This window comes from Erythrolamprus reginae, chromosome 11, assembly GCF_031021105.1.
Source record: "Erythrolamprus reginae isolate rEryReg1 chromosome 11, rEryReg1.hap1, whole genome shotgun sequence".
In the NCBI taxonomy this organism is placed as follows: Eukaryota; Metazoa; Chordata; class Lepidosauria; order Squamata; family Dipsadidae; genus Erythrolamprus; species Erythrolamprus reginae.
Window position 1 is genome coordinate 2,658,364 of NC_091960.1, and position 24,105 is coordinate 2,682,468.

The 24,105-nt window shown below is 47.0% G+C and overlaps 1 protein-coding gene across 1 annotated transcript in view; it reads right to left on the minus strand.

The window, feature by feature from the left end:
* The window catches only part of LOC139174151 (ryanodine receptor 1-like), a 161,260-nt gene that overhangs the window by 116,845 nt on the left and 20,310 nt on the right, over positions 1-24,105 (minus strand). The window contains exons 6-28 of the mRNA XM_070764289.1: positions 23,654-23,766; positions 21,930-22,023; positions 21,556-21,652; positions 20,781-20,855; positions 19,048-19,204; positions 17,363-17,527; positions 16,890-17,011; positions 15,654-15,840; positions 15,023-15,158; positions 13,287-13,382; positions 11,960-12,078; positions 11,124-11,257; positions 9,683-9,924; positions 8,384-8,576; positions 7,397-7,613; positions 6,931-7,035; positions 6,283-6,386; positions 5,514-5,597; positions 3,980-4,139; positions 3,149-3,296; positions 2,077-2,279; positions 1,798-1,972; positions 632-840 (exon numbers count right to left, since the gene is read on the minus strand). Of these exons, the coding sequence (XP_070620390.1) occupies positions 632-840; positions 1,798-1,972; positions 2,077-2,279; positions 3,149-3,296; positions 3,980-4,139; positions 5,514-5,597; positions 6,283-6,386; positions 6,931-7,035; positions 7,397-7,613; positions 8,384-8,576; positions 9,683-9,924; positions 11,124-11,257; positions 11,960-12,078; positions 13,287-13,382; positions 15,023-15,158; positions 15,654-15,840; positions 16,890-17,011; positions 17,363-17,527; positions 19,048-19,204; positions 20,781-20,855; positions 21,556-21,652; positions 21,930-22,023; positions 23,654-23,766 (3,335 nt within the window). The remainder of the gene's footprint in view (positions 1-631; positions 841-1,797; positions 1,973-2,076; positions 2,280-3,148; positions 3,297-3,979; positions 4,140-5,513; positions 5,598-6,282; positions 6,387-6,930; positions 7,036-7,396; positions 7,614-8,383; positions 8,577-9,682; positions 9,925-11,123; positions 11,258-11,959; positions 12,079-13,286; positions 13,383-15,022; positions 15,159-15,653; positions 15,841-16,889; positions 17,012-17,362; positions 17,528-19,047; positions 19,205-20,780; positions 20,856-21,555; positions 21,653-21,929; positions 22,024-23,653; positions 23,767-24,105) is intronic.

The window sequence follows — 24,105 nt, forward strand, 5'->3', positions numbered from 1 at the left end:
GAGGGAGTAGCAGTGAAAGCAAGTCTACAAAGATTTAGGGCTGAAAAAAATCTTTAGAGTAGCAATGCAGTTTCTTTCCAGCCCTAACCAAGTGCTAACAATGCTCCTAGGTCTTACCGGCTTGCAAGCTCTTTCATTGTTACTCTCTGGAAAGAATGTTTTCCAAACCCTAAATCTTTGCAGGGTTTTTTCCATTGCTCTACTTGCACCGAATGTGTCTTTCCAGGTGCTAATGATGTTCCCAGCTCTTACCCGCTTGCAAGCTCTTTCATTGTTACTCCCTCCAAATAAAGTTTTTTTAAAGCCCCAGCCAGGGGATAAAATAATGTGCTGAAGCTGACCAGACTAAGGATGGTAGCCAGATGAATGTCTTCGAAGAGGGGCGGCATACAAATCTAATAAATTATTATTATTATTTTCCTATTTTCCTCCCCCCAAAAAGTGTGTCTTATACTCCAGTGTACCTTATACTCCGAAAAATATGGTATGCGTGCCCCCACTTGCTCATAAACACTTCCCACTTGCTGCCATGGTTGCTTCTCAAATATGGAGCTCTCCTTGTCAACATTTGAATCCCAACACACACCTTCCGCAGGTGACACCCTCCCAAGGCTCAACCCCTTCAACTGACCTCGTAGTGAGGGTGCTCATCGGGCACGGGGGAAAACTGAGGCAGGCTTTTGCTGAACCACATGGTGACTTCCCGCTTTGTGTTGATGGCAAAGGGTTCGTAACCTTCTTGGAGGCCACAGATGGTGAAATAGCGAAGGCTGCTGACATCCTGACCCAAGTTGAGTCGTCCCACCTGGGACAGGCCCAAGCTGCACACTGGGATGAAGCCTGTAAAAAAGATGGGGAGAAAAAACAACAAAGTTGGGTTCCCGACAATGAATAAGTAAATGTTCAGCCTCCACCAGTGTCGGATAGGAAGGCTATGCAGAGTGGTAAGGACAGAGGAAATGATTATTTTTGCTGTCCTTACCACTCTGTGGAGGAATATTTACCATTGGCTTTCCACCAGTTGTGCTAAGCGGGGAAATATTTTGTGTTGGCTTTCCACATAAGAACATAAGTATAGCCATGCTGAATCGGGCCAAAGCCCATCGAGTCCAGCATTCTGTGTCCCACAGTGGCCCATCAATTGTCCATGGGGATCTTGAGCAGAATGGGAAGGCAAAACCCTCCCTTTCCCCTGACCCCTAACAAATGGGAATCCTGCCTGCCTCAACCAACATAGAGGTGGCACTTGGACATCCGTTTCAATAAGCTATCTATCTATCATCTATCCATCCATCCATCCATCTCTATCTGTCACCTGTCTGTTTGTCTCTCCATCCATATCTGTCTATCTATCATAAGAACCTAAGAACCTAAGAAGAGCCATGCTGAATCAGGCCAAAGCCCATCGAGTCCAGCATTCTGTGTCCCACAGTGGCCCATCAATTGTCCATGGGGACATTTATTCTATTCTATTCTTTTATGTACCCTGAGATCATATGCACCAAATTCCTTGTGTGTCCAATCACACTTGGCCAATAAAGAATTGTATTGTATTGTATTGTATTGTATTGTATTGTATTGTATTCTTTCTTTTATGTACCCTGAGATCATATGCACCAAAGACAAATTTCTTGTATGTCCAACCACACTTGGCCAATAAAGAATTCCCTTCTTCTCCTCTCCTCTCCTCCCCTCCCCTCCCCTCCCCTCCTCTCCTCTTCATGTGCCATTGTGTATGCAGGGGAATGACAATAAAGGCTTGTTCAGCCTCTGAGGTTCGGGCATACTCTTACTTACCGTTTTCGGTCTCTATTTCTTTGAAGGCCAGCTCTGACCCCGAGTCACTAATCAGCATCTCCCCGTTCAGCGTAAACATGATGTGGTTGTCAATCAGGTCAATCATGCATCCGACCACATCTCCCGGCTGCCACGGGCGACCAAAAGACTCACTCCCCACATGCCAGCGCTGGCCCTGTGGGACCGAGACCAACGGAAGGGATGCTTCAGGGGAAGGCAACAAAGAGAAGAAGGCAAGGGCTGGCCCAGGATGAAGAGGAGGAGGCAGCCCAGACTCACCCGATGTCCGTTGAAGACGTAGGCGAGGTCATCGGCTCCCAGTTCAACGTCAGGGCGCACGTCCGGGCGGGCCCACCCCACCCGCATCTCGCCAGTGGTGACGGCTTCAAACTCAAAGTACCACTTTCCTGTCTTCACCGCGTAGAACTCCTCGGCGCGGAAAATGCGGACTTTTTCCAGCCGTCCTTTGGTCAGTTCTTGAGCTGTTCCGGGACCAAGAGGAGAAACATAGAAGACTGAGGGCAGAAAAAGACCTCATGGTCCATCTAGTCTGCCCTTATACTATTTCCTGTATTTTATCTTACAATGGATCTATGTTTATCCCAGGCATGTTTAAATTCAGTTACTGTGGATTTATCAACCACGTCTGCTGGAAGTTTGTTCCAAGGATCTACTACTCTTTCAGTATAATTATATTTTCTCATGTTGCTTCTGATCTTTCCCCCAACTAACTTCAGATTGTGTCCCCTTGTTCTTGTGTTCACTTTCCTATTAAAAACACTTCCCTCCTGGACCTTATTTAACCCTTTAACATATTTAAATGTTTCGCTCATGTCCCCCCTTTTCCTTCTGTCCTCCAGACTCTACAGATTGAGTCCATGAAGTCTTTCCTGATACGTTTTATGCTTAAGACCTTCCACCATTTTTGTAGCCTGTCTTTGGACCCGTTCAATTTTATCAGTATCTTTTTGTAGGTGAGGTCTCCAGAACTGAACACAGTATATCTTCTAATATCTGAGGTGCTGCCACAGAGAGGAGTGGGGTCAAGCTATTTTTCAAAGCACCTAAAGGCCAGACAAGGAACAATGACTGGAAAGGAGAGATTCAACCTGGAAATAAGGAGGAATTTTCTGACAGTGAGAACAATCAACCCATGGAACAGAAGTTGCCTTCGGAAGTTGTGGGAGCGTCATCACTGGGAGCTTTCCAGAAAAGGCCATCGGTCAGAAATGGTGTAGGGTCTCCTGCTTGGGAGGGGGGTTGGACTAGATGACCTACAAGGTCCCTTCCAACTCTGTTAATCTGAGGTTAAGAAGTAGAAACCGGAGGCCGAAGAATGGAAGACACTCACAGGCTTCCTGATCTGGGGGTTCAATGTTGTATCCGTAGCCAAGGAGGGTTCGCACTGCTTCCCGCAAGCTGTCCCGGTTTGTCTTCTTGGTCCTCTCGTCAAGGAGGTGGTAGGGCACCAGACGGGGGTTACGCTTGTTTTTGATGTCCTACAAGCCCAAGAAGAACATACGGGTCTATGAACACAAAGCAGTTTAAAAAAACACATCACAAAGCCACATGTGCCTTACTAAAAAAATGGTAGTAGTGGAGGAGATGACCTGGAATCTTGAGGTAGACCACCATTGTGGTTCCTCATCCCATAGCGTGCCTCCCTTGGCTCCCTTTTCCTTCTAGGTTGGGGCTTTCATCCATCAGTCCATAGCAGGGGAGTCAAATGCAATTTAATTGGAGGCCACGTCAGAGTTGTGTTGACCTTGGACGGACTGAGGAAGTGGGCCTGGGGGGCATGGCCACCTCAATGTCAATCATGTCAGGGGCACCTGTGTCAGCCCAAGCGCTCTGCCAGTAAAAACAGGCACCCAAGCTTCATTTTCGGCTGTGACGGCTTCCTGCAATCCCCTGCCAGCGAAAACAGGCTCCTGAACTCCGTTTTCGCTGGCAGAGGGATACAGGAGGCCATGGTAGCCGAAAATGGAGCTTGGGGCCCTGTTTTTGCTGGCAGAAGTCACCGGGATCTAGTCCTTCACTATTTCCAGGTTGGCCCCATGGGTTGGATCTGGTCCCCGGGCCTTGACATTGATACCCTGGTCCAGGGGCGGATTGCCATTACTGCCGCTACACAGGTTGGGGACCTCTGTCCTAGAAAACCCTTTCCTCGGGAGACCCCCACCTGTACGACGCTGTACGTCCATCCCTGTTGAACGCGATCCCGTGCCCAGACGTTGTGTCCGTTCTCAGCCAGCCTGTCCACCAATGTGTTCTGGGCCGGAGTGAGCTTGATGTGGTTGAGATCCAAGGGTGCTGGTTTGTAGCCGTTGGACATCATGTACCTGCAAAGGAGGAAACCAGATGGGACACTTAGGAGACTAGAGGTCAGGGAAGGTGAACCTTTTTGGCACTGAGTACCCAAACTGGAACGCGCACGCCGGAACCTTGGAAACCCAAAGACCAGATGGCCGGAGCTCATACGCATGCTGGCCATCTGGCGGCTAATCTTTGCGCATGCTATTTACGGGACAATCTCTTGCCGCATCCCTCTCAGAGACCTATAAGAGCACACAGAGTTGGCCTCCTCCAGGTCCCATCGACTAAGTAATGCAGATTGATGGGGCCACGGGAGAGGGTCTTCTCTGTTGCTGCCCTGGCTCTAAGGAACAAGCTCCCCCCCAAAGTCTGTACTGCTCCCACCCTACTGGCTTTCCATAAGGCCACGAAGACCTGACTTTGCCAGCAGGCCTGGGGCCCATGAAGTAACAACTTTCATGGCCAAATTGTGTGAATGCTACGTATCTACGCTGATTATTTAATTTATTATGAGTTTGAATCTGGGTTTTATTGTTAGATTGTATATTTGACTTCTTTTTAATTGGTTATTTTTTTTTTGTATTTTATATTGTTGTGAGCCGCCCTGAGTCCTTTGGGATTGGACGGTATAGAAGGAAGGAAGGAAGGAAGGAAGGAAGGAAGGAAGGAAGGAAGGAAGGAAGGAAGGAAGGAAGGAAGGAAGGAAGGAAGGAAGGAAGGAAGGAAATTAAGAAAGAAAGAAAGAAAGAAAGAAAGAAAGAAAGAAAGAAAGAAAGAAATGCCAGAGTGCCAGAAACTCAAAGACCACTTGCATGGTCTTCGAGTTTCTGGCAAGTACCAAGATCAGCTGGCCGGCACGCATGCGGGTGCCAAAAACCAGAAGAGCAGCTGGCATCTGTGCACGTGCCCACAGGGAGGTTTATGTGCCTCCTCTGCCACCCATGCCATAGGTTCGCCATCATGGCTACAGGCAGCCTCTATACGAAGGGTGTCAAACTCAAGGCCTGGAGGACGGATCCAGCCCATGGTATACTTAGATCCTGGAAACAGGGGACCGTGCTGTGGTGCCTCCTCCAGTGAAAATGGAGCCCGGTGGGCATGTCCAGCCCACCCAAGCTCTGTTTTCACTGGCAGAGGCCTGCAGGAGGCCACTGCAGCTGAAAACAGGAGCCGATTTCTATTGGCACAGAGTGCTTGGACTACCACAGCGACCCCCGACATGAGTGACGTTTGATCTCGGGCTGGGGTGGGTGTGGCTGTCATGGCCATGCCCACTACACCCATCCCGGCCATGCCCACCTCATCCTCGAGGTCAAAGGCAACCCTGATGCGGCGCTCAATGAAATCCAGTTTGACACCCCTGCGCTACACACTCAACCCACGGAAGCCAAACCGGTTACGTTTTAGGCAGCTTGGTTTTCTTCAGGTTCTCTTCGGCTTTCTCGTCCGCCATCCCCACGTGGCAGCCCAGAGCGAGCAAGGTCCTAGAAAGGAAGAGATCGGGTTGCAATTATTCTGGGCGGGTGGGGAGGCGCTAAGCCACACCCGCTCTTCTCACTTGGGTAGCAAAGACGGCCCAACGCGCTCCAAACGCCAGGGACATGACACAAAATCAGTTGTGTTGAGAAACTAAATGGCTACCCAACGAACATTTGCAGCTTAAGGAGAAACTTCCTAACAGTGAGGACAATTAACCAGCGGAACGGCTTGCCACCAGAATCAGGGTGTCCAGGGAAAAGCATTTTGAAATTCCCTGACATTTCCCTGTAACTTGTGATCTAGTTAAAGCACTGTCGTAGATGGCATCATACCAAACGGCTAAGCCGTGGAGAAATAGCGGTAGCTGAGGAAGCAAGTTCTTGCCACAGTTATGCTCATTTTTCCTTGACTCTGCCAGGCAGCGTGATCCGGTTTTTCCCCTCTGCCCCTGATTTTTCCCTGACTTTTAAACATTTAAATACAATCTGTTTTTCCCCGGTTTATTCCGTTTTTTTCATGAATTCCCTGATATTCCACAAACCCACGATTCCCCTGATAATTCCCTGTTTTCCAGGTTTACTGGACGCCCTGAAGTTGTAGGTGCTTCATCACTGACCCATTTCATGGTATCTCCCAGGCATAGAAATCTAATAAATAAGTAAATCCACCCCCCCTCCTCCCACCACTCACTTGAGGGTCTCTCCTGACATCTGAAGGTTGTAATTGCGCTCCGGCTCAGGAAGGCTGTGGAAATCCAACAAACAAGGGTGCAGGTGTTTGTTGTCATCCCGGACCTGAGATTTAAGCAAGGGTGGATCAGCGGATCTTTGTTACAATTGTATTTAGGAGGCAAAAAGAGATCTGACGTCACCCAGGCTACGATCCCTATTCCACCAATGATGGGAATGAAAAAGTTCGCATCCCTTGTGCGATATCATTGCAAGGCGTAGAGGTTGGGGAAGAACTAGTCCCAGCTCTGTAGTCCAGGGAAGGTTCCGATGGATGCTCTTTGTCGGAAGCAGAGAGAGAGCCAGGGCTGTCTGACAGTTCCCAGCCGCCAGAGAGGCCGCTGCCTTCAGAAGCTGAGATAAGTGGGGAGGAAGAACAGCTGGGCCCTGTTCCAGGTGGGTGTATGCGCAGAGAGGAGAGGAGAACAACTGAGGACAAGGGGTGAACTTGGGAAGCTACTACAGTTGAAGGACTATAGCCTGGACCTTTTGGTGTGTGAATGCCATAAATTCTAAAGAAGGTTGTTGCTTTTTCAGGACAAGAAGTCTGTTTCTTATTTCTGGTAAGGCTGGGTCAGAACACATCTGGCTCCCGTAGAGCAAAACTCACCGGCCCGTAGATCCATCCCTGCTCAATGCGAGTGAGGGCCCACAGTTCGTGGATGTTCTCTGCCAGTTTTTCTCGGATTTTCTCAAGGTGCGGAGGCAATACGATCTGCGGGGATTAAAACAAAAGGAAAAATAATGAGAATGAGGCTATTAAATGGCACTCAGCAGAGGAAGGAAGGAAAGAGGGAGGGAGGGAAGGAGGGAAGGAGGGAGGGAGGGAGGGAGGAAGGAAGGAAGGAAGGAAGGAAGGAAGGAAGGAAGGAAGGAAGGAAGGAAGGAAGGAAGGAAGGAAGGAAGGAAGGAAGGAGCAAGGGAGGGAGTCAGTGAATGATGTACAATGCGGAAGTGCCTACAAGTCCTGCCAGCGGTCACACTAATGACCGATTTTGCTCTCCAGACCCTAAAATGGCGGCCTTCCCACATTGTGTTCTTAGGTTCTCTGCCCAAGGCAGCCAAAACGTCCCTACCTGGATGGTATCCACAGGGTAGGGGGTGAAGGAGGTGTGGGACAAGGACTGGGTCGGCCCCAGGAGGTTCCGGAAGCCATTGATGTCGTGCTTGTACTCCTTGATGGGCTCCACGCGCATCTTCTCCCGGGGGAGGACGCCCTCATAGCAGGGAGCGTAGCCTGGGGGCGGCAGGAATTTGAACTCTCCGTGGCGCCCCCCCAGAAGGAACCGCACTCTGTCAGGAAGGGAAAGCAATGTATTATACACAACTAGTTGGGTTTGGCAATATATAAAATCAATCAGCAACGTATGCTTACATGTGTTAGAACACTATTGTTTTAAGAGCCAGTGTTACGAATGGCCACAAGAGGGAGCCAGAAGCGCGATTCACTCTCACGGCTGTTCATACTTTTCCGTGGTTCCCCCCCCCCCCCCCCCCCCAATTTTATACACCGATAAACTAATGCAAAATATTAAATCAGAGATTTCAGTTTCAGTACCAACTTTGGTCGTTAAATCAAGGACTGCCTGTCGTGAAATGTCCGAATTTTGAACATGGGGATGTTGCAACGGTTGTGAGTGTAAACAATGGTGGTAAATCACTTTCTCAGTCTTGTTGTAGTTTTGAATAGTCATTAAATGGAGATGAACTCACTTAAGAATATTTTATATCAGTATCTTATATTTGTTTAATATAATCCTTTGCACGAGTTATATTCTCATGTTTTACTACTCAATTTTAGCATATTATGCTGCATTTTAACTTATTATTTATTCAAATTCCCTCTATTTTAGCCGATTTTATTGTATTTTAACCAGTCACAGTTTTATGACGACCAATGTGGTCCGTTTCCTCGCTTTGATATGGTCGATTGACTAATCAAATAAAGTTGATATTGATTGATATTGATCACTAAATGGATTGGTTGTAAGTCAAGGGAGATCTGTAGGTCTCATTTTCATCCTACCCAGGGTGGTGGTGGTGGTGGCAGGGATCAAACTTACTTGATGCCCGCCGAGAAGCTGATGACGGGGAAGAAAAGCCCGTCCAGATTGAAGTTCTCAAACATGCCCTGCACCGGGAAGCCATTGATGCGGAAAGAGATGCTGGGCACACTCAAATCCAGACAGCAGCTCACCACGTCGTCCGCCCCCAGCATGTGCTGCCCAGGGGATGCCACGGCCCGAGCCACGCGCCCTGCGCAGAGCGGAAAAGAGACAAAAAGGGAAGTCACCCCGAGAAGGACACAGCTGAAGAGCCAAAGGTCGGAAAGTGAGATGGGCTTAAATGATCTTTTTAGAAAAAATTATAAAACTTTTTTTAAAAAATTTTTAAAAACGTATTTAAAAAAAATATATATATACAAATTATCCATCTTTCATTAAACAGTGCAATAACAATTAGAGTTTGTAGCCCTATCCATTATTTAATCTATTAGCTTAATACCAATAACGATACATTAAATATGTAATATGAATACCGTGACAATCATCATCTTAATGAATTTAATTCTATCAATTATTATTAACTATCGTGTTTCCCCCCAAATAGAAACATAGAAACATAGAAGACTGACGGCAGAAAAGGATCTCATGGTCCATCTAGTCTGCCCTTATACTATTTCCTGTATTTTATCTTACAATGGATATATGTTTATCCCAGGCATGTTTACATTCAGCTGCTGTGGATTTACCAACCACGTCTGCTGGAAGTTTGTTCCAAGGATCTACTACTCTTTCAGTGAAATAATAATTTCTCACGTTGCTTCCAATCTTTCCCCCAACTAACTTCAGACTGTGTCCCCTTGTTCTTGTGTTCACTTTTTAGTCTTCCCTCCTGAACCTTATTTAACCCTTGAACATATTTAAATGTTTCGATCCTGTCCCCCCTTTTCCTTCTGTCCTCCAGACTATACAGATTGAGTCCATGAAGTCTTTCCTGATACGTTTTACGCTTAAGACCTTCCACCATTCTTGTAGCCCGTCTTTGGACCCGTTCAATAATACCCTGTCTTATATTTTGTTGAACCCTGAAATCAGTGTTTGATTTTATACTGGAGCAGAGCGGGGTAGAAATAAACAAACCACCAAACAAACAAATAAAATGAATTTGTCACCTGGGTCTCACCTCTTTAACTTTTCATTTCCTTCCTCTTTTAATTGGTGAAACTTATCTATCACCCATATTTATTTTCCATCCAAGCATAAAATTTCCCCCCAAACATTATAATATTCTGAATCCTCCTCTTTCACATCAAACCCATTTGCCCCAACCAAATCGGCCACGGATGCAACGGAACTCACCTGACCACAGGTGGAGACCATCAAAGCCGAAAGAATAAAGGTCGTCCCCGACGCCGTTGCCCCCCCAGCCTTCGCCACCCCCTGGGTAGGGGCTATAGCCATCCGCCATGGCCCAGCCAACACGCAAATGGGTGGCCTGGGCGGTCACAAAAGGCTCCACCGTGTCCACAATCATCTCGTAATACCACTTCTTGTACTGGGTGGATCCTTCGTGGGTGCCCAGAAAGATGTTGGGGCGCATGCTGCCGAGGGAAGAGAAGAGAGGGAAAAGAAAGGATGGGCATGGAAAACCGAGAACATGGGGGAAGAAGAAACCAGGCCTTGGACGGTCTCCAAAAGCCAAGTGGACATTTATAAATAAGTCCCCAGGGTCACCTGAGCAGCACTCCTGATTCCTGTAATCTACTCAGGTGGAAAGTCCAACTGCCTCTTGAAAAAGCACCTTTGGGACAACCATGTCCTAGGTCAGTGTTTCCCAACCGTGGCAACTTGAAGATATCTGGACTTCAACTCCCAGAATTCCCCAGCCAGCATTCGCTGGCTGGGGAATTCTGGGAGTTGAAGTCCAGATATCTTCAAGTTGCCAAGGTTGGGAAACACTGTCCTAGATGACTTGTGAATTTCTACAGACTTCCCACCCTTCTGGTCTTCCCATTAGGGATCTTAAGATCCACACCACATTTTGGACATAAACACTCTAGAAAATGTCCAGAGAGACTTTACTAGAAGAACCTCCCCACCTCCACTCACAACAGGATACCCTAGGCAAGTAGACTTACAATCTTAGGTTTAGAAAGCTTACAACTGCGTTGCCTTAAACATGACCCAAGCATAGCCCATAAAATCATCTACTACAGCGTCCTTCCTGTCAACAGCTACTTCAGCTTTAAACACAACAACACACTGCACACAACAGACACAAACGTAAAGTAAACCGCTCTAAACTCGACTGCAGGAAATATGACTTTAGTAACCAAGTAGTTGATGCGTGGAACTCACTACCAGACTCTGTAGTATCATCATCTAACCCCCCAAAACTTTACCCTGCTTACTGTCCACTGTTGACCTCTCCCGATTCCTAAGAGGTCAGTAAGGGGCGTACGTAAGTGCACCAGCGTGCCTTCCGTCCCCTGTCCTAATGTTTCTCTTTTACTAGTATCCTGTATATAAATATTATTATATCTTTGTATACCACCAATACGTACTTGACAAAATAAATAAATAAAATAAATTCTGGCTTTGCTGGTTGGCCTGGGGTCTGGAGGGGGGTTGGGGGGTGTTATCCTGGAGGTGGTCATTAGATTAAATACAAGTGTCCACCTCAACTCCACTGTGTAACCCCACCCCACCCCAATCTATCTATCCTTGATGTGTCTTTCTCCTCCAGCCCAGCCCCAGGAGACCCCCTGCAGAGGGACATCAAAGAGGGCCAAGCGGCTACCTGGTGACGTAATTGATAAGCTTAGTCTGCAAGAGAAGATCTCTCCCCGGCAACAGGTTTTCAGTGATCAGGTTTTGATTGGAGCGGACGGCCACCCCGTTGCAGACACACAGAGAGCAGAGGACATCCAGCACCTGCCAAGGGAAGAAGGGGACAGCCATCATTGAGTTGGGTTGGGTTGGATGGGTTGGGTTGGATGGCTTGGGATGGGATGGCTTGGGTTGGATTGAGTTGGGATGAGTTGTGTTGTGCTGTGTTGGGATGGGTTGCAGTAGAGTAGAGTAGATTACAATAGAGTAGAGTAGGGTAGGGTAGGGTAGGGTAGAGTAGAGTAGAGTAGAGTAGAGTAGAGTAGAGTAGAATAGAATAGAATAGAATAGAATAACGGCAGACTATATGGACCATGAGGTCTTTTTCTGCCATCAGTCTTCTATGTTTCTATGTTTCTAATAGAGAATAGAATAGAACAGAACAGGAGTAGAATTAGAATAGTAGGTTTCTAGTCCTCACTAAACATCCCAACTCTAAACTCAGGATTCCATGAACATTGTTCCTTAGGGGCCCCAAAAGGCCCTAGGGGAAAAAGTAGGGCCCTCAATGAGGCATGAAAATGAACTTCATCCTCACGATATGCTGAGAAGCAGCTACTCCTCAGAGCAGAATTTAAGGCAGGGGGCGAGCAACTATACAATACGACGCCCCGTGGACTGTGGAATTCTGGGAGTTGAAGTCCACAGGCCATCAAACCTCCCCACTTGTATCCAGCGTTGCTTGCCACGAAATGGAGGAAGGGCGGAAGAAATCCGCAAGCACAGGTCAAGCTCACTGCCACCCACCTTGTGGTTGCGTCCGTGTTTGTCCAGGAGGGAGATGATGGATTTGATGTGGTTTTCCTGGATGATATTCAGCACTTCCGGACTTTCGATGAGGACACAATATAAGACCTCCAAAATGCCTGAAGAATGAGATCGAGGAGGAAAAAAAGAGGTGAAGGATGAAGTTTGTTTTTCACACTTTGCTCGGTGTTTTTCCTATTTAATTAAGATTAATTAAGTCCTTCCCTTGGCAAAAATGTGCAACTTAAAACGGCCGCCAAGGGCCTTCTTCAAATCTAGGGAAACAAATCACAAACCAGGCAAGTCCTCAGCTTACAACCATAATAACCGGGTTGAAAATTTCTGTGACCAAGCAAAAACAGCTGTTTGGTGAGCTGTGCCCCCGTTTTATGACCTCAATTGCCACCGCTGCTCAGCGAATCACTACCGCGGTTAAGTTCATGGCACGGTCGTTAAGTGAATCTGGCTTCCCCGCTGACTTTGTCTGTCTGAAGGTCGTACGTGCGTGACATCTCCCCCCACTCACCCATCCACGGGGACTCTGCAACCGTCATTTCAAAAGGGTCACTAAACAAATAATTCAATTCAATTCCATTCAATTTATAAGCCGCCCAACTACTCGTGGACTCTCGGGGCCGTACAATAATAAAATAATATAATGTAACAATAACAATATAAAACAGTTAAAACCCCAGAAGTAAAACAATCATTCAATAAACATTCATTCTTCTTGGTCGGAGCTGAGCCCCAGGCCTACCAGCAGGGCCATATTTTCACAGCCTTCCAGAAGGTTAGGAGGGTGGGGGCGGTATGAGCCTCCATGGGTAATTGATTCCACAGAGCCGGAGCCACCACAGAGAAGGCCCTTCCACATGGCCCGGCCAAACGGCATTGTTTGGCCAACGGGACCTGCAGAAGGCCGACCCCGTGGTCGATCGCTGGTAGGTATGTGGCAGAAGACGGTGAATAGTTGTAACTGAGGGACTATCCACTTGAAAATTACAGGAGATCCTTATCCTGAGAAAGTGACCTGTTTTTCCAGGAACAGCAGTGGTTTCAGGGAGACTACGAAGCAGCCTTGCTCCCTTCCTGCCTGGGGAGGGGAACCCCCCCCAGCAAGCGGCAACACTTAAGACTTATATACCGCTTCACAGTATCCAGGTCCTCATTTTATCTCAGAAGGCCTTGAGTCAACCTTGAGCGGGTCAGGAGCGAACTGCTGGCAGTGGGCAGAGTTAGCCTGCGCCATCCTGCATTCTCACCCCTGCGCCGCCCACCACCACGGCTCTTGAATTGGAGCCGAACTTGCAATTCCCCATCCGCTCACCAGAGGACGCCTCCAGTCGGTCCAGTTTGCTGACCACCCAGTCCAGGTTGTTGGAGAAGAGGGCGCAGTTGGAACGGTTCCCACGGATCAGCGAGGCTGCGTGGCCGGAAGGCAAGACAGAGATTAGGCCCACGACAAAAACGTTATTTAGCCTGTCATTTGCCCATCCTCTGGCGCTGTGTGTCTCTATCTTGGCCATTTCCCAGAATCCCCCAGTCAGTGTGAGATAGGGTGGGATCCAGGCGGGGGTCGCTGCTCCCGTTCCTGGTGCGCGCGAGAGAGAGTTCGGCGGTTTTTTCCTTCTGCACATGCGCAGAAGCAAAAGAACATTGAAATCTCGTGCGCCTGTGTGTGTGTCCCCTCATGAGATTTTGCTTCCTGTGCTCGCACACCGAAGACACAGAGTTGTGCGCGCATCTCAATTTTCCTTACTGGTACGATGGCGTCCACCGTACGTACCGGTCAGAACCTCCACTACGTTCCCCAACCCCTCATGCGGGCAGCAGCCCACTACTGCTAGGATTGTTCTTGGCTAAGATATTTGCCAAAGTAAATAATATGTTATATACTGAATGTATCTGGATTGTATCACTGAATTATTAGTAGTATCTCGGGACTATCAGCGGGATATTTGCAAAACTTCCACGTTTCCTCTGTGTATGTGTATCTATTGTTGTTGTTATTATTATTATTATTATTATTATTATTATTATTATTATTATTATTATTATTATTATTTATTAGATTTGTATGCCGCCCCTCTCCGTAGACTCAGGGCGGCTCACAACACAATAAAACAGTTCATAACAAATCTAATAATTTACAATTAAAAATATTTTTAAAACCCCATTATTAAGCAGACATACGTACAAACATACCATACATAAATTGTATAGGCCCAGGGGAGATATCTCAGTTCTCTCATGCCTGACGACAAAGGTGGGTTTTGAGGAGTTTACGAAAGGCAAGGAGGGTGGGGGCAGTTCTAATCTCTGGGGGGAGCTGGTTCCAGAGAGTCGGGGCCGCCACAGAGAAGGCTCTTCCCCTGGGGCCCGCCAAATGACATTGTTTAGTTGACGGGACCCGGAGAAGGCCCACTCTGTGAGACCTAATCGGTTGCTGGGATTCGTCCAGCAGAAGGCGGTCTCGGAGATATTCTGGTCCGATGCCATGAAGGGCTTTATAGGTCATAACCAACACTTTGAATTGTGACCGGAAATTGATCGGCAACCAATGCAGACTGCGGAGTGTTGGTGTGACATGGACATGCCTTGGAAAGCCCATGCTTGCTCTCACAGCTGCATTCTGCACGATCTGAAGTTTCCGAACACTTTTCAAAGGTAGCCCCATGTAGAGAGCATCTCCCCATCTGACTACTAAGAGATTACTCTGCACACTCCTTAGCATTGGTTATGGGCCCAGTGTGAGGTTCTAAGTGTGAGATTTCTAGCGTGGATATTTCCAGTGTGATATTGCCAGTGAGATATTGCTTGTGAGTAGTATGAATATTCAGTTTGTACATACTCCTTAACCAGGGGTGGGTTACTGCCCGGACGAGGGGGAACGCAGTGGGGTAGCAAAAATGGAGCTCCTCCCCAGAGCACCCAATTTGCACTGAAAGATGATGAAAGAAAATGCACAGTGTGGTAGTAAAAATTTTGGTAGCCCTTCACTGTCCTTAACACTTAACACCGGTCACCCAAATACGCCGGCATCCCGTTCGCAACTCGACCCACCCAATAGTTCGTAGAGCAAGTTCACAATCTCCTTCCAAGACTCGGCTGCATCCTCGCCAGCGAACTCAGCAAAGTGTGCGGCTGTGCTGTAAACGTTGAGACGGTCGATGCAATTCAGGACGAGGGTGATCATGCCCTGGAAAACAGCAGACACACACACACACACGGCTTAAGGCCAAATGGTTCCTGTTCTGTGCACAGCCCCCAGAACGAAACCCCTATTAGTACATTGTATGTAACCTACTTGGGTGTTGCCATACAGGAACTATCAATGTTAGTCTGTAAAATATAAAGACTGTACCCTTAAGGAAATATTACTGGTTGACCACAAGAGGGCGCCAACACCGTTCCCTTTGGGGGAGGAGTTACTTTGTGAGAGATATATTTGCCATGAGCTGTATTCTTGCTGTGTGCGTGGTTTGTAAACTATTAGAGTATTATCTTGTCGATTCTGTATATTTGTAAATAATAATATTGTTGTATATACGTTGATACTAAGTCTGAGTCATTGTCTAGCTAACCCACATTACCTACACCACAACAACTCGGCTTAATGTGTGTTGAAGGTTTCGTGCCGAGACATACTAACAAATACAATATTGTCTTCCTTTAATCAGTGTGACTTGCTTACTTCCTCTTGGAAGAGGTTCTGCCTGTTCTTTAGGGACCGGAGTTTGGTCTGCTTCTCTTCGTGCTGGAGTTCTTCCTCGGGATGCTGGAAGTAGTTGATGAGATCCTGCAGGCTGAGAATCACCCCTTCGATGGGGAGAGTCACCGGCGTGCTGGACTTGGCCTTCCCAAGCAGGGTGTCCAGGCCTCTGGGGGATGGAGCAAAGCAGGTGTCAAGAGACTAACAGCAGCAGTCGGAGAGGGTTGGTCGTTTTAAAATTCTGGGCATTTCTATATCTTGGAGGCCCTCTCGTGAACTACAAATGTTAAGACGCTAGTGAAGGAGGCACAGAAGAGGCTGCATTTCCTGAAAATGTGAATTTTGTTGTGTGGGTATACTGTATATATGTATGTATGTATGTATTTATTTATTTATTAGATTTGTATGCCGCCCCTCTCCGGCTCACAACAGGAATACAAAATACAAATCCAATGGTTAAAAAAGCAAAACAGTTAAAAACCCTTGATTAAAAACACTCATGTATGTATGTATGTATTTATTTAATCAAGTACCTATTGGTACTATACCAAGATATGACAATGTTTATATACAGGATACTAGTAAGAGGGAAACATTAGGACAGGGGATGGAAGGCACGCTGGTGCACTTATGCACGCCCCTTACTGACCTCTTAGGAATTGGGGGAGGTCAACAGTGGATAATCCAAGGGTAAAGTTTTGGGGGTTAGGAGATGATACTACAGAGTCTGCTAGTGAGTTCCATGCATCAACTACTCGGTTACTAAAATCGTATTTCCTGCAGTCGAGTTTGGAGCGGTTTACTTTAAGCTTGTATCTCTTGTGTGCTCGTGTGTTGTTGTGGTTGAAGCTGAAGTAGTCGTTGACAGGAAGGACGTTGGAGCAGATGATTTTATGGGCTGTGCTTAGGTCGGGTTTAAGGCGGCGTAGTTCTAAGCTTTCTAAACCTAGGATTGTAAGTCTAGTTGTGAAGGGTATTGTTTTGGGAGTGGAGGAGTACAAATGACAATAATAAAGTCTTTATTTATTTATTTTGCTGTAAGCCGCCCTGAGTGTCTCTCGGCCTACAAATCTAATAAATAAATAATAAATAAACGTATAAATGTATAATAAATAAATGTAAATAAATGTAATAAATAAATAGTAAACAAATGTATTTATTTATCCCAAGAAGCTAGTCCCTGGTGACCCCAGGAAAAAGGACCCTGGTGATGCTTACTTGATGAACTGGTTATAAAGCCCCGACGTGCTGTAAATCATCCGGGCGGCTTGGGATTGCTCCCGTTGGCAGCGGGTCAGCGAGAGGGCATCGTCCATATGTCCTTCCTGATGCAGGATAGCCTGTGGATGTGCAGAGATGCGCTAAGAAAGGCTCATCAGATCCTTAACCCAGAAAGAGCCTTGGAAGTCTCCTAGTCCCTAATCCCTGAGACGTGGCCCCCGACCAGGCCTCGAGCCGTTCAGAACCAGGCCGCAGAAGGGGCAGGCAGGCATCCACGCCCATCCCCAGTGGCATCCCCAGCAATGAAACCAGCGCATGCACACTCCATGCGCCAGGAGTGGCTTCTAACTTATCTTGCAATCCACTTCCTCTTGCGCCACGTTTTTACAGGACCGCCTCCTCCCTCCTCCCTCCTTGCATAGGAATTTAATAAATAAATAAATAAGTGAACCCCGCCCGCCACGACTTACCCTTCTTTTGAGCAAGCCCAGTCGCATGGCCTTGGCGTCGGCGGCAGCGTAGGTCAGCCAGAGGCCACTGTCGACGTGTTGCACGAAGCACATGGACTCTCCGTATTTGATATCCGGGGAGCCCATTCCTTCCACGTCTCGTTTCGGGGCCACGTCTAGCTTTTCCTGAAAGAGAGGAAGGAGAAGGCGATGTCCGGCATGAAAGGCCAGATCCGCATGGGAAGATCCAACGGAACCGAGTTATTGCTCAAAGGCCTACTACTCAGAGGAATCTTCTCAACCGGGGTTTGTTTGTTTGTTCATTTATTTTGTCCAATACATAATACACATTGAAGAGAAAGATATGCAATAATATAAGTAAAGAAAAGAATAGAAGATAAGATATAAAAGTATAGGTGGACATATTTGAAAGGAAGAAAAGATAAATGAGATAAGGAGAGACAATTAGACAGGGGACGGAAGGCACACTGGTGCACTTATGCACCTGCTTGGAGTTAGATAAAGGTCAGTGGAATTGAAGGGAGGTTCGTTTGCAACTATCTAAGGATTCTAGGCAGATCGCCTCTTTTAACACCGCCCCTAGTTTCTGCCATCCTTTCTCCTACAAAAATTCCGGTGAAATCCCCTAAACCAGGGGATTCCTCGGGTGCCAAAAGTATGTGCGTGTGTGTGTGCATGAGTGCCCACACCCATAATTCAATGCCTGGGGAAGGCAAAAATGGCCTATCCTGCCCCCCCGCCCCAGGCTCTCCCCAAAACTCTGGTGCGCCGGGTAGGCCCTACTTTTCACCCTCCCCAGGCTCCAGAGGCAAAATTGCCCACCCCCATCCCCCTGGAGACTCTCCGGAAGCCGAAAATGCTCCGGGTGAACCAAAAATCAGCGGTCCGGCATGCACATGGCCATTGGAGCTGAGCTAGTGTGCTAGAAGCTACAGCTCCATGTGCCACCTGTGCGATAGGTTCGCCACCACTGCCCCAAACTGTTCCAAAATGTGGATATATTTAAAACACAAATGTAGGAGGAGGGCTCCGGCTTACTCATTACGGGGCCCTTGTGAAAGAAAGGCCCTGATGAAATTACCCAGTTGAGTAGTGAAATGTCTACACGTAAACAACTAGACTAGAACAGAACAGAACAGAATAGAATTTTATTAGCCAAGTGTGATTGGACACCCAAGGAATTTGTCTTGGTGCAGATGCTCTCAGCGTACATAAAGTAAAATATACATTTGTCAAGAATCATGTGATAAATATTTAATGAATGTCATAGGGGGGTCGAATTAGCAATGAAGAAACAATCAATATTAATAAAAATCTGAGGATACTAAGGATACTAACTAAGCTCGGATAGCACCAAGCACTCCACATCTGAAAAACGTATGTTTACGTTTCTCGATCTGGGCCATTCCAGATGTGTGGACTCCTAAGTTCCAGACGATAACTTCCTTCGCTTGTTTATTAATTTAATTTATATGCTGCCCAACTCCCAAAGGACTCTGGGATGGAGTTTGTGTTCTTTAGGACAGTGTTTCCCAACCTTGGCAACTTGAAGATAACTGGACTTCAACTCCCAGAATTCCCCAGCCAGCAAATGCTGGCTGGGGAATTCTGGGAGTTGAAGTCCAGATACCTTCAAGTTGCCAAGGTTGGGAAATACTGCTTTAGGACCCCAGGCGACCTCTCACCTTTGAGACCCGGAAGCAGAACGACGTTACTTTGGTGTTGGCCTTCTCAGCGTCCACCACCACCAGCCCTTTCTCCTCCGTCAGGGCCAAGTAGCGTCCCGTGGTGACGTGACGGACACGAAATGGTTGGCCCCACTTCATGTGGCTGCCGCTCCAGCTGTTAAGGACAGAAGAAATGACAGGTTTAACGACAAAGAAGACCCCGTTTGGTTGAAAATGGTCGGCATCTCCTTGTCGATGGCTTCGCACATCACGGTAGATGAAACAAAGATGGTTTCCAAAGATGGAAATATCCTCTTCTAAACATGGTTGATCCCACAAGCCAAGGGTGTCAAAGTCGAGGCCCGTGGCTGGAAGTGGCTTCCAATTTCGTCGGATTCGGTCCGCGCCACTTCAGCTGTCTACCCAACGCAAAGAGGAAACATGCCAGAAGTAGTTTGGGGGTAACGTCAAGCTGGCCATGCCTACAAATCTAATAAATAATAATAATAATATCCAGTTGGCCACACCCAGTGAGAGGCATCAAACTGGCTGCATCCACCTGTTGCCCCCTCCGAGGTCAACCACAGCCCTGATGTGGCCCTTAATAGAAATTGAGTTTGGCACCCCTGACATAAACTATAGATAAGCCATGATTTAGTTCAACAGGGATACAGACCAGCCTATCCCCAGTCAGATTTAATCTTCTTTTCTGCCTATTTTCTGCCCTATTGCTCTCCTATATCTCCTATATCTTTCTTCTATTCCTATATCTCTTCTTCTATTCTTTCATTGATATGTTATATTCCTATACCTTCTTTTCTATTCTTTTTTAGATATATTTTACTATGAGTATCTCCTCTATAACCTTCATCATGTATTTTACTATGTGTTGTTGTGGTTCAGCCTGAGTCAGATGAAAGACCAGCTGCGTCTCTGCTGGCTCCATGCCCGGGGGAGGATGAGAGCGGAGAGGAAAGTGACGAGGAAGAAAGGCCTGGGAACCCTGGGGAGGGGCTCTCTCAAGCCAGTAGCTTGGATTCTCTGGAGTCTCTGGAGTCATTGGATGATGAAGCACAAGCTATCATTAGTATGCGACAGAGACGCATAGATCAAAGGAGGAATCAATTGAAGAAATATTATCAGCGTTGAATGAGGAACACCAGGGGGTTGGGTATGGTCCTCATTAGCAGGGAAGGGTTTATAAGGCAGGCAAACTCTTTCGGCAGTGTGGAGTGTTATCAGAGTGGAGTTGCTGTTATCTGCATTGTCTCAGCGTTTCTGTTCCTGGCTCGTGGCCCAGCAGTCTTGAAGACCCGTGGGAGGTGTATGTCTGTTATCTCAACAGCCTCGTCTTGGCATTAAGGATCCTGTGTTTTTGTATGAACAATTGCCTTCGTGTATCTATTTGGAGTTGCAGTGTTTTCCTGATTTGTAAGGACATTTTCTGTTGGCTTCTTTTCTCTTTACCATTATAAAACTGTGTTTGGATTCTACCGGTGTGTCTGGCTTATCTTTTTGGGTTGGTCATAGCTTCCGGAGTGACCCAGACAGAACATGTGTATATAGATATATACCTACTAAAACCCTCATTGTGTATTGGACTAACTAACTAACTAACTAACTAACTAAATAAATAAATAAATAAATAAATAAATAAATAAAAAAATAAAATAAACACCAGCTTGGGGTAAGAAGGTCCAAAATAAGTGAGAAGATGAAGACCAAAGCATGGGGAAAAAAGCCCAACCTACCTGATGCGCAAGGGCTCCAGGCGCCAGAGGGACCGAGCCTGGGAACAGACGGCACCACCTTCATAGTTCACCACCCTGCAGAAGGAAGTTTAAAAAGAGGGTGGGACTTGGCTAACGGATCCTTGAGTAGGATTTAGAGGTCAAGTCCCCACTTTATGTGATCTGTTTATGGCAGGAGTCTCCGAGTGTGGCGACTTTAGGACTCATGGACTTCAACTACCAGAATGCAGCCAGGCCAAGTCCACTCTTGGTTAATGGCTTCATGCAACATCCGAATCCAACTAACCTCAGATGGTGTCCCCTTGTTCTTGGGTTCACTTTCCTATTAAAAACACTTCCCTCCTGAACCTTATTTAACCCCTTGACATATTTAAATGTTTCGATCATGTCCCCCCTTTTCCTTCTGTCCTCCAGACTATACAGATTGAGTTCATGAAGTCTTTCCTGATAAGTTATCAGGAAAGACTTACTTACTTACTTACTTTGTATTTATATGCCACTCAGTCCAAAAAGGACTCAGAGCGGCTAACAATACAACAACAATAAAAATATAGCGATTAAATCAGCGATACAGTAAAAACAATAATATCCTACCAAAATCTATCATACTTGCAATCAATCCTTCTTCCAGGCCTGGCCGGAAAAGCCAGGTCTTAACGGTTTTCTGGAAGACCGGAAGGATGGAGATAGTGCGGATCTCTGGGGCAGTTGATTCCAAAGAGTCGGAGCCACCACAGAGAAGGCTCTTTCTTAAGGCTCTACTCAGAAAACCCACCTGCGTTGCTCTTCATTCTGGTCCGTGGTGGAGATGGTGAGGCATTCATCCATGTGGCCGTGGAAGAGGCGCATGACGTGGCCACCGGTCACACATCCTTGGGGGTAGAAAGAGAGAGGGAGACGCCAGAGTGAGTCGACAACCATCTCCAGATCCCAAAATGACAACAGGGCAAGATGGAAGCGAGTCTGCGCATTGGGATGAAGTTGGGGAGCCATATCGGGTAATGTCGTGGAGGTTCTCCGTAAAGGTGGCCCATGGGCTGTGGAAGCGGGCCTGCACATTGGGATGGAGTTGGGTTGACTGTGGCCAAAGGCCTCCCCATGCCACAGGTTCGCCATCACAGCTCTATGCCACCCGGCCCCCGTACGCACCTTCCTCGCAGCCCGAACTGATGGGGTTCATGTTCCAAAGTGTCTGCATGAAGGAGGCATCGGCTTGAAGTTCTCCACTGGCGGTGGACAAGTGCTGGAGAAGACAAAGGCCACCCACATCAGTGGTCAGCCCAGAAGGAAAGAGCGGTAGGGGGAAGATTGCTTTGTTTCCCAGGACCAGGTTCAGTTAAAGTATTATTGTACTATTATTGTTGTGAGCCGCCCCGAGTCTTCGGAGAGGGGCGGCATACAAATCTAATAAATTGAATTGAAATTGAATAATAAATTGAATTTGGGCCAATCCCCAGGAGACAGTGAGTTCTAGTCCCACCTTAAACATGAAAGCAACTGGCTGACTTTGGGCCAATCACCAGGAGACTGTGAATTCTAGTACCACTTTAGGAATGAAAGCAACTGGCTAACTTTGGGTCAATCACCAGGAGATAGTGAGTTCTAGTAACACTTTAGGCATGAAAGTTAATTGGGTGACTTTGACCCAATCCCTCACTCCCTTTCTCTTGGCCCAACCCATCTCAGAGGGTTGTTGTTGTGAGGATAACAAGACTAGGAAGGAATATTAGCTATATTCGATGTCTTGAGTTACTTCTAAAGTAATATGGATTTTAAAAACGTAACTAATCAATCATCCCTTTAGTTGAAGACTGTGGTAGGCCTGAAGGCCCAATGTGAAATATGGCTTCCAGGCTAACTCAACTTAACCAACTTTAAGGCGGGTGGACATCAACACCCATAATTCCCTAGCTGGCCAGTTGGGTTGGCAATATATTGGCTGCAGGTGTTGCAGACTGCCACAAGAGGGAGCTAGAGTTCATAGCTTATTTCTCTGAGTCACTTTCTCTATTTCTCTTTGTTGGGCTACTCTCTGTTAGGTTTGCTCTGCATTTTCTCTGCAATCTCTCTGTACTGTAGTTATGTATTACAGCCAAAAAGTTTTTAAAGCTTGATATTTTTGTTTACTGATTATGACAAAGACAATTGGCAAGAAAGACTGTGTACTTGGTAATATTTGGATTGTTATTCTGACTTATTAGGTGTGTGACTTTAGACTGTTGATCTGAATATGTTCTTTCTCAAAATAAACTTTAATTCAAGTTAGTATATCTGTGTGTGGCTGAGTAGTTATTCACAGAGTGGGCCTTCTCCGGGTCCCGTCAACTAAACAATGTCGGTTGGCGGGCCCCAGGGGAAGAGCCTTCTCTGTGGCGGGCCCAGGGGAAGAGCCTTCTCTGTGGCGGCCCCCGGGGAAGAGCCTTCTCTGTGGCGGCCCCGACTCTCTGGAACCAGCTCCCCCCAGAGATTAGAACTGCCCCTACCCTCCTTGCCTTTCGTAAACTCCTCAAAACCCACCTTTGTCGTCAGGCATGGGGGAACTGAAATATCTCCCTTGGGCCTATACAATTTATGTATGGTATGCTTGTATGTATGTCTGCTTAATAATGGGTTTTTTTAAATATTTTAAATTGTAAATTATTAGATTTGTCATGAACTGTTTTTATTGTGTTGTGAGCCACCCCGAGTCTACGGAAAGGGGCAGCATACAAATCTAATAAATAAGTAAATAAGTAAGTAAGTAAACAAACAAACAAACAAACAAATAAACAAACTGATCTCAGTCTAAACGTTTCTGTGTGTGCACAATCTTGGTAAACCAGGATTACTCTGCTGATACGTTAACAGGCACCGCCGCCATTTGGGATACACACCAGGTACCGCTCAGAGGAGACGCTGACGAGGATGAGGTCGTCCCCCACGCGCACTTTCTCCCCTTCTGACCGCTGCTTCGAGGCCGGGTGGATGGTCCACCAACAGGCTTCCCCTGCGGATGGGAGGCAGAAGAATCATGGGCAGCTGTCCAAACGCCCACCGAGAATCCAAGCCCCTTTTCAGCACAGCCATGCAGCATTCCTTCCCCCGGGTCAACCTGGCGGGGGACGATGGGTGTTGTTGGCCAGCCTTTCCGAAGAGAAAGATGGCAGCCAACGCCAGGCTGGTTTCGGAAGGCGAGGAGAAAAGGGCGGGTCTTTCCCTGCTCGTTGGCGTTAGTCCCGTCATGCTTGGGCATCCCACACAGCTCCTTACTCTTTGCCTCAATGCAGACGGAAAGTAAACCATGCAAATTATGCAAAAATATGCAAATTATGCATGGAGGGAGGCC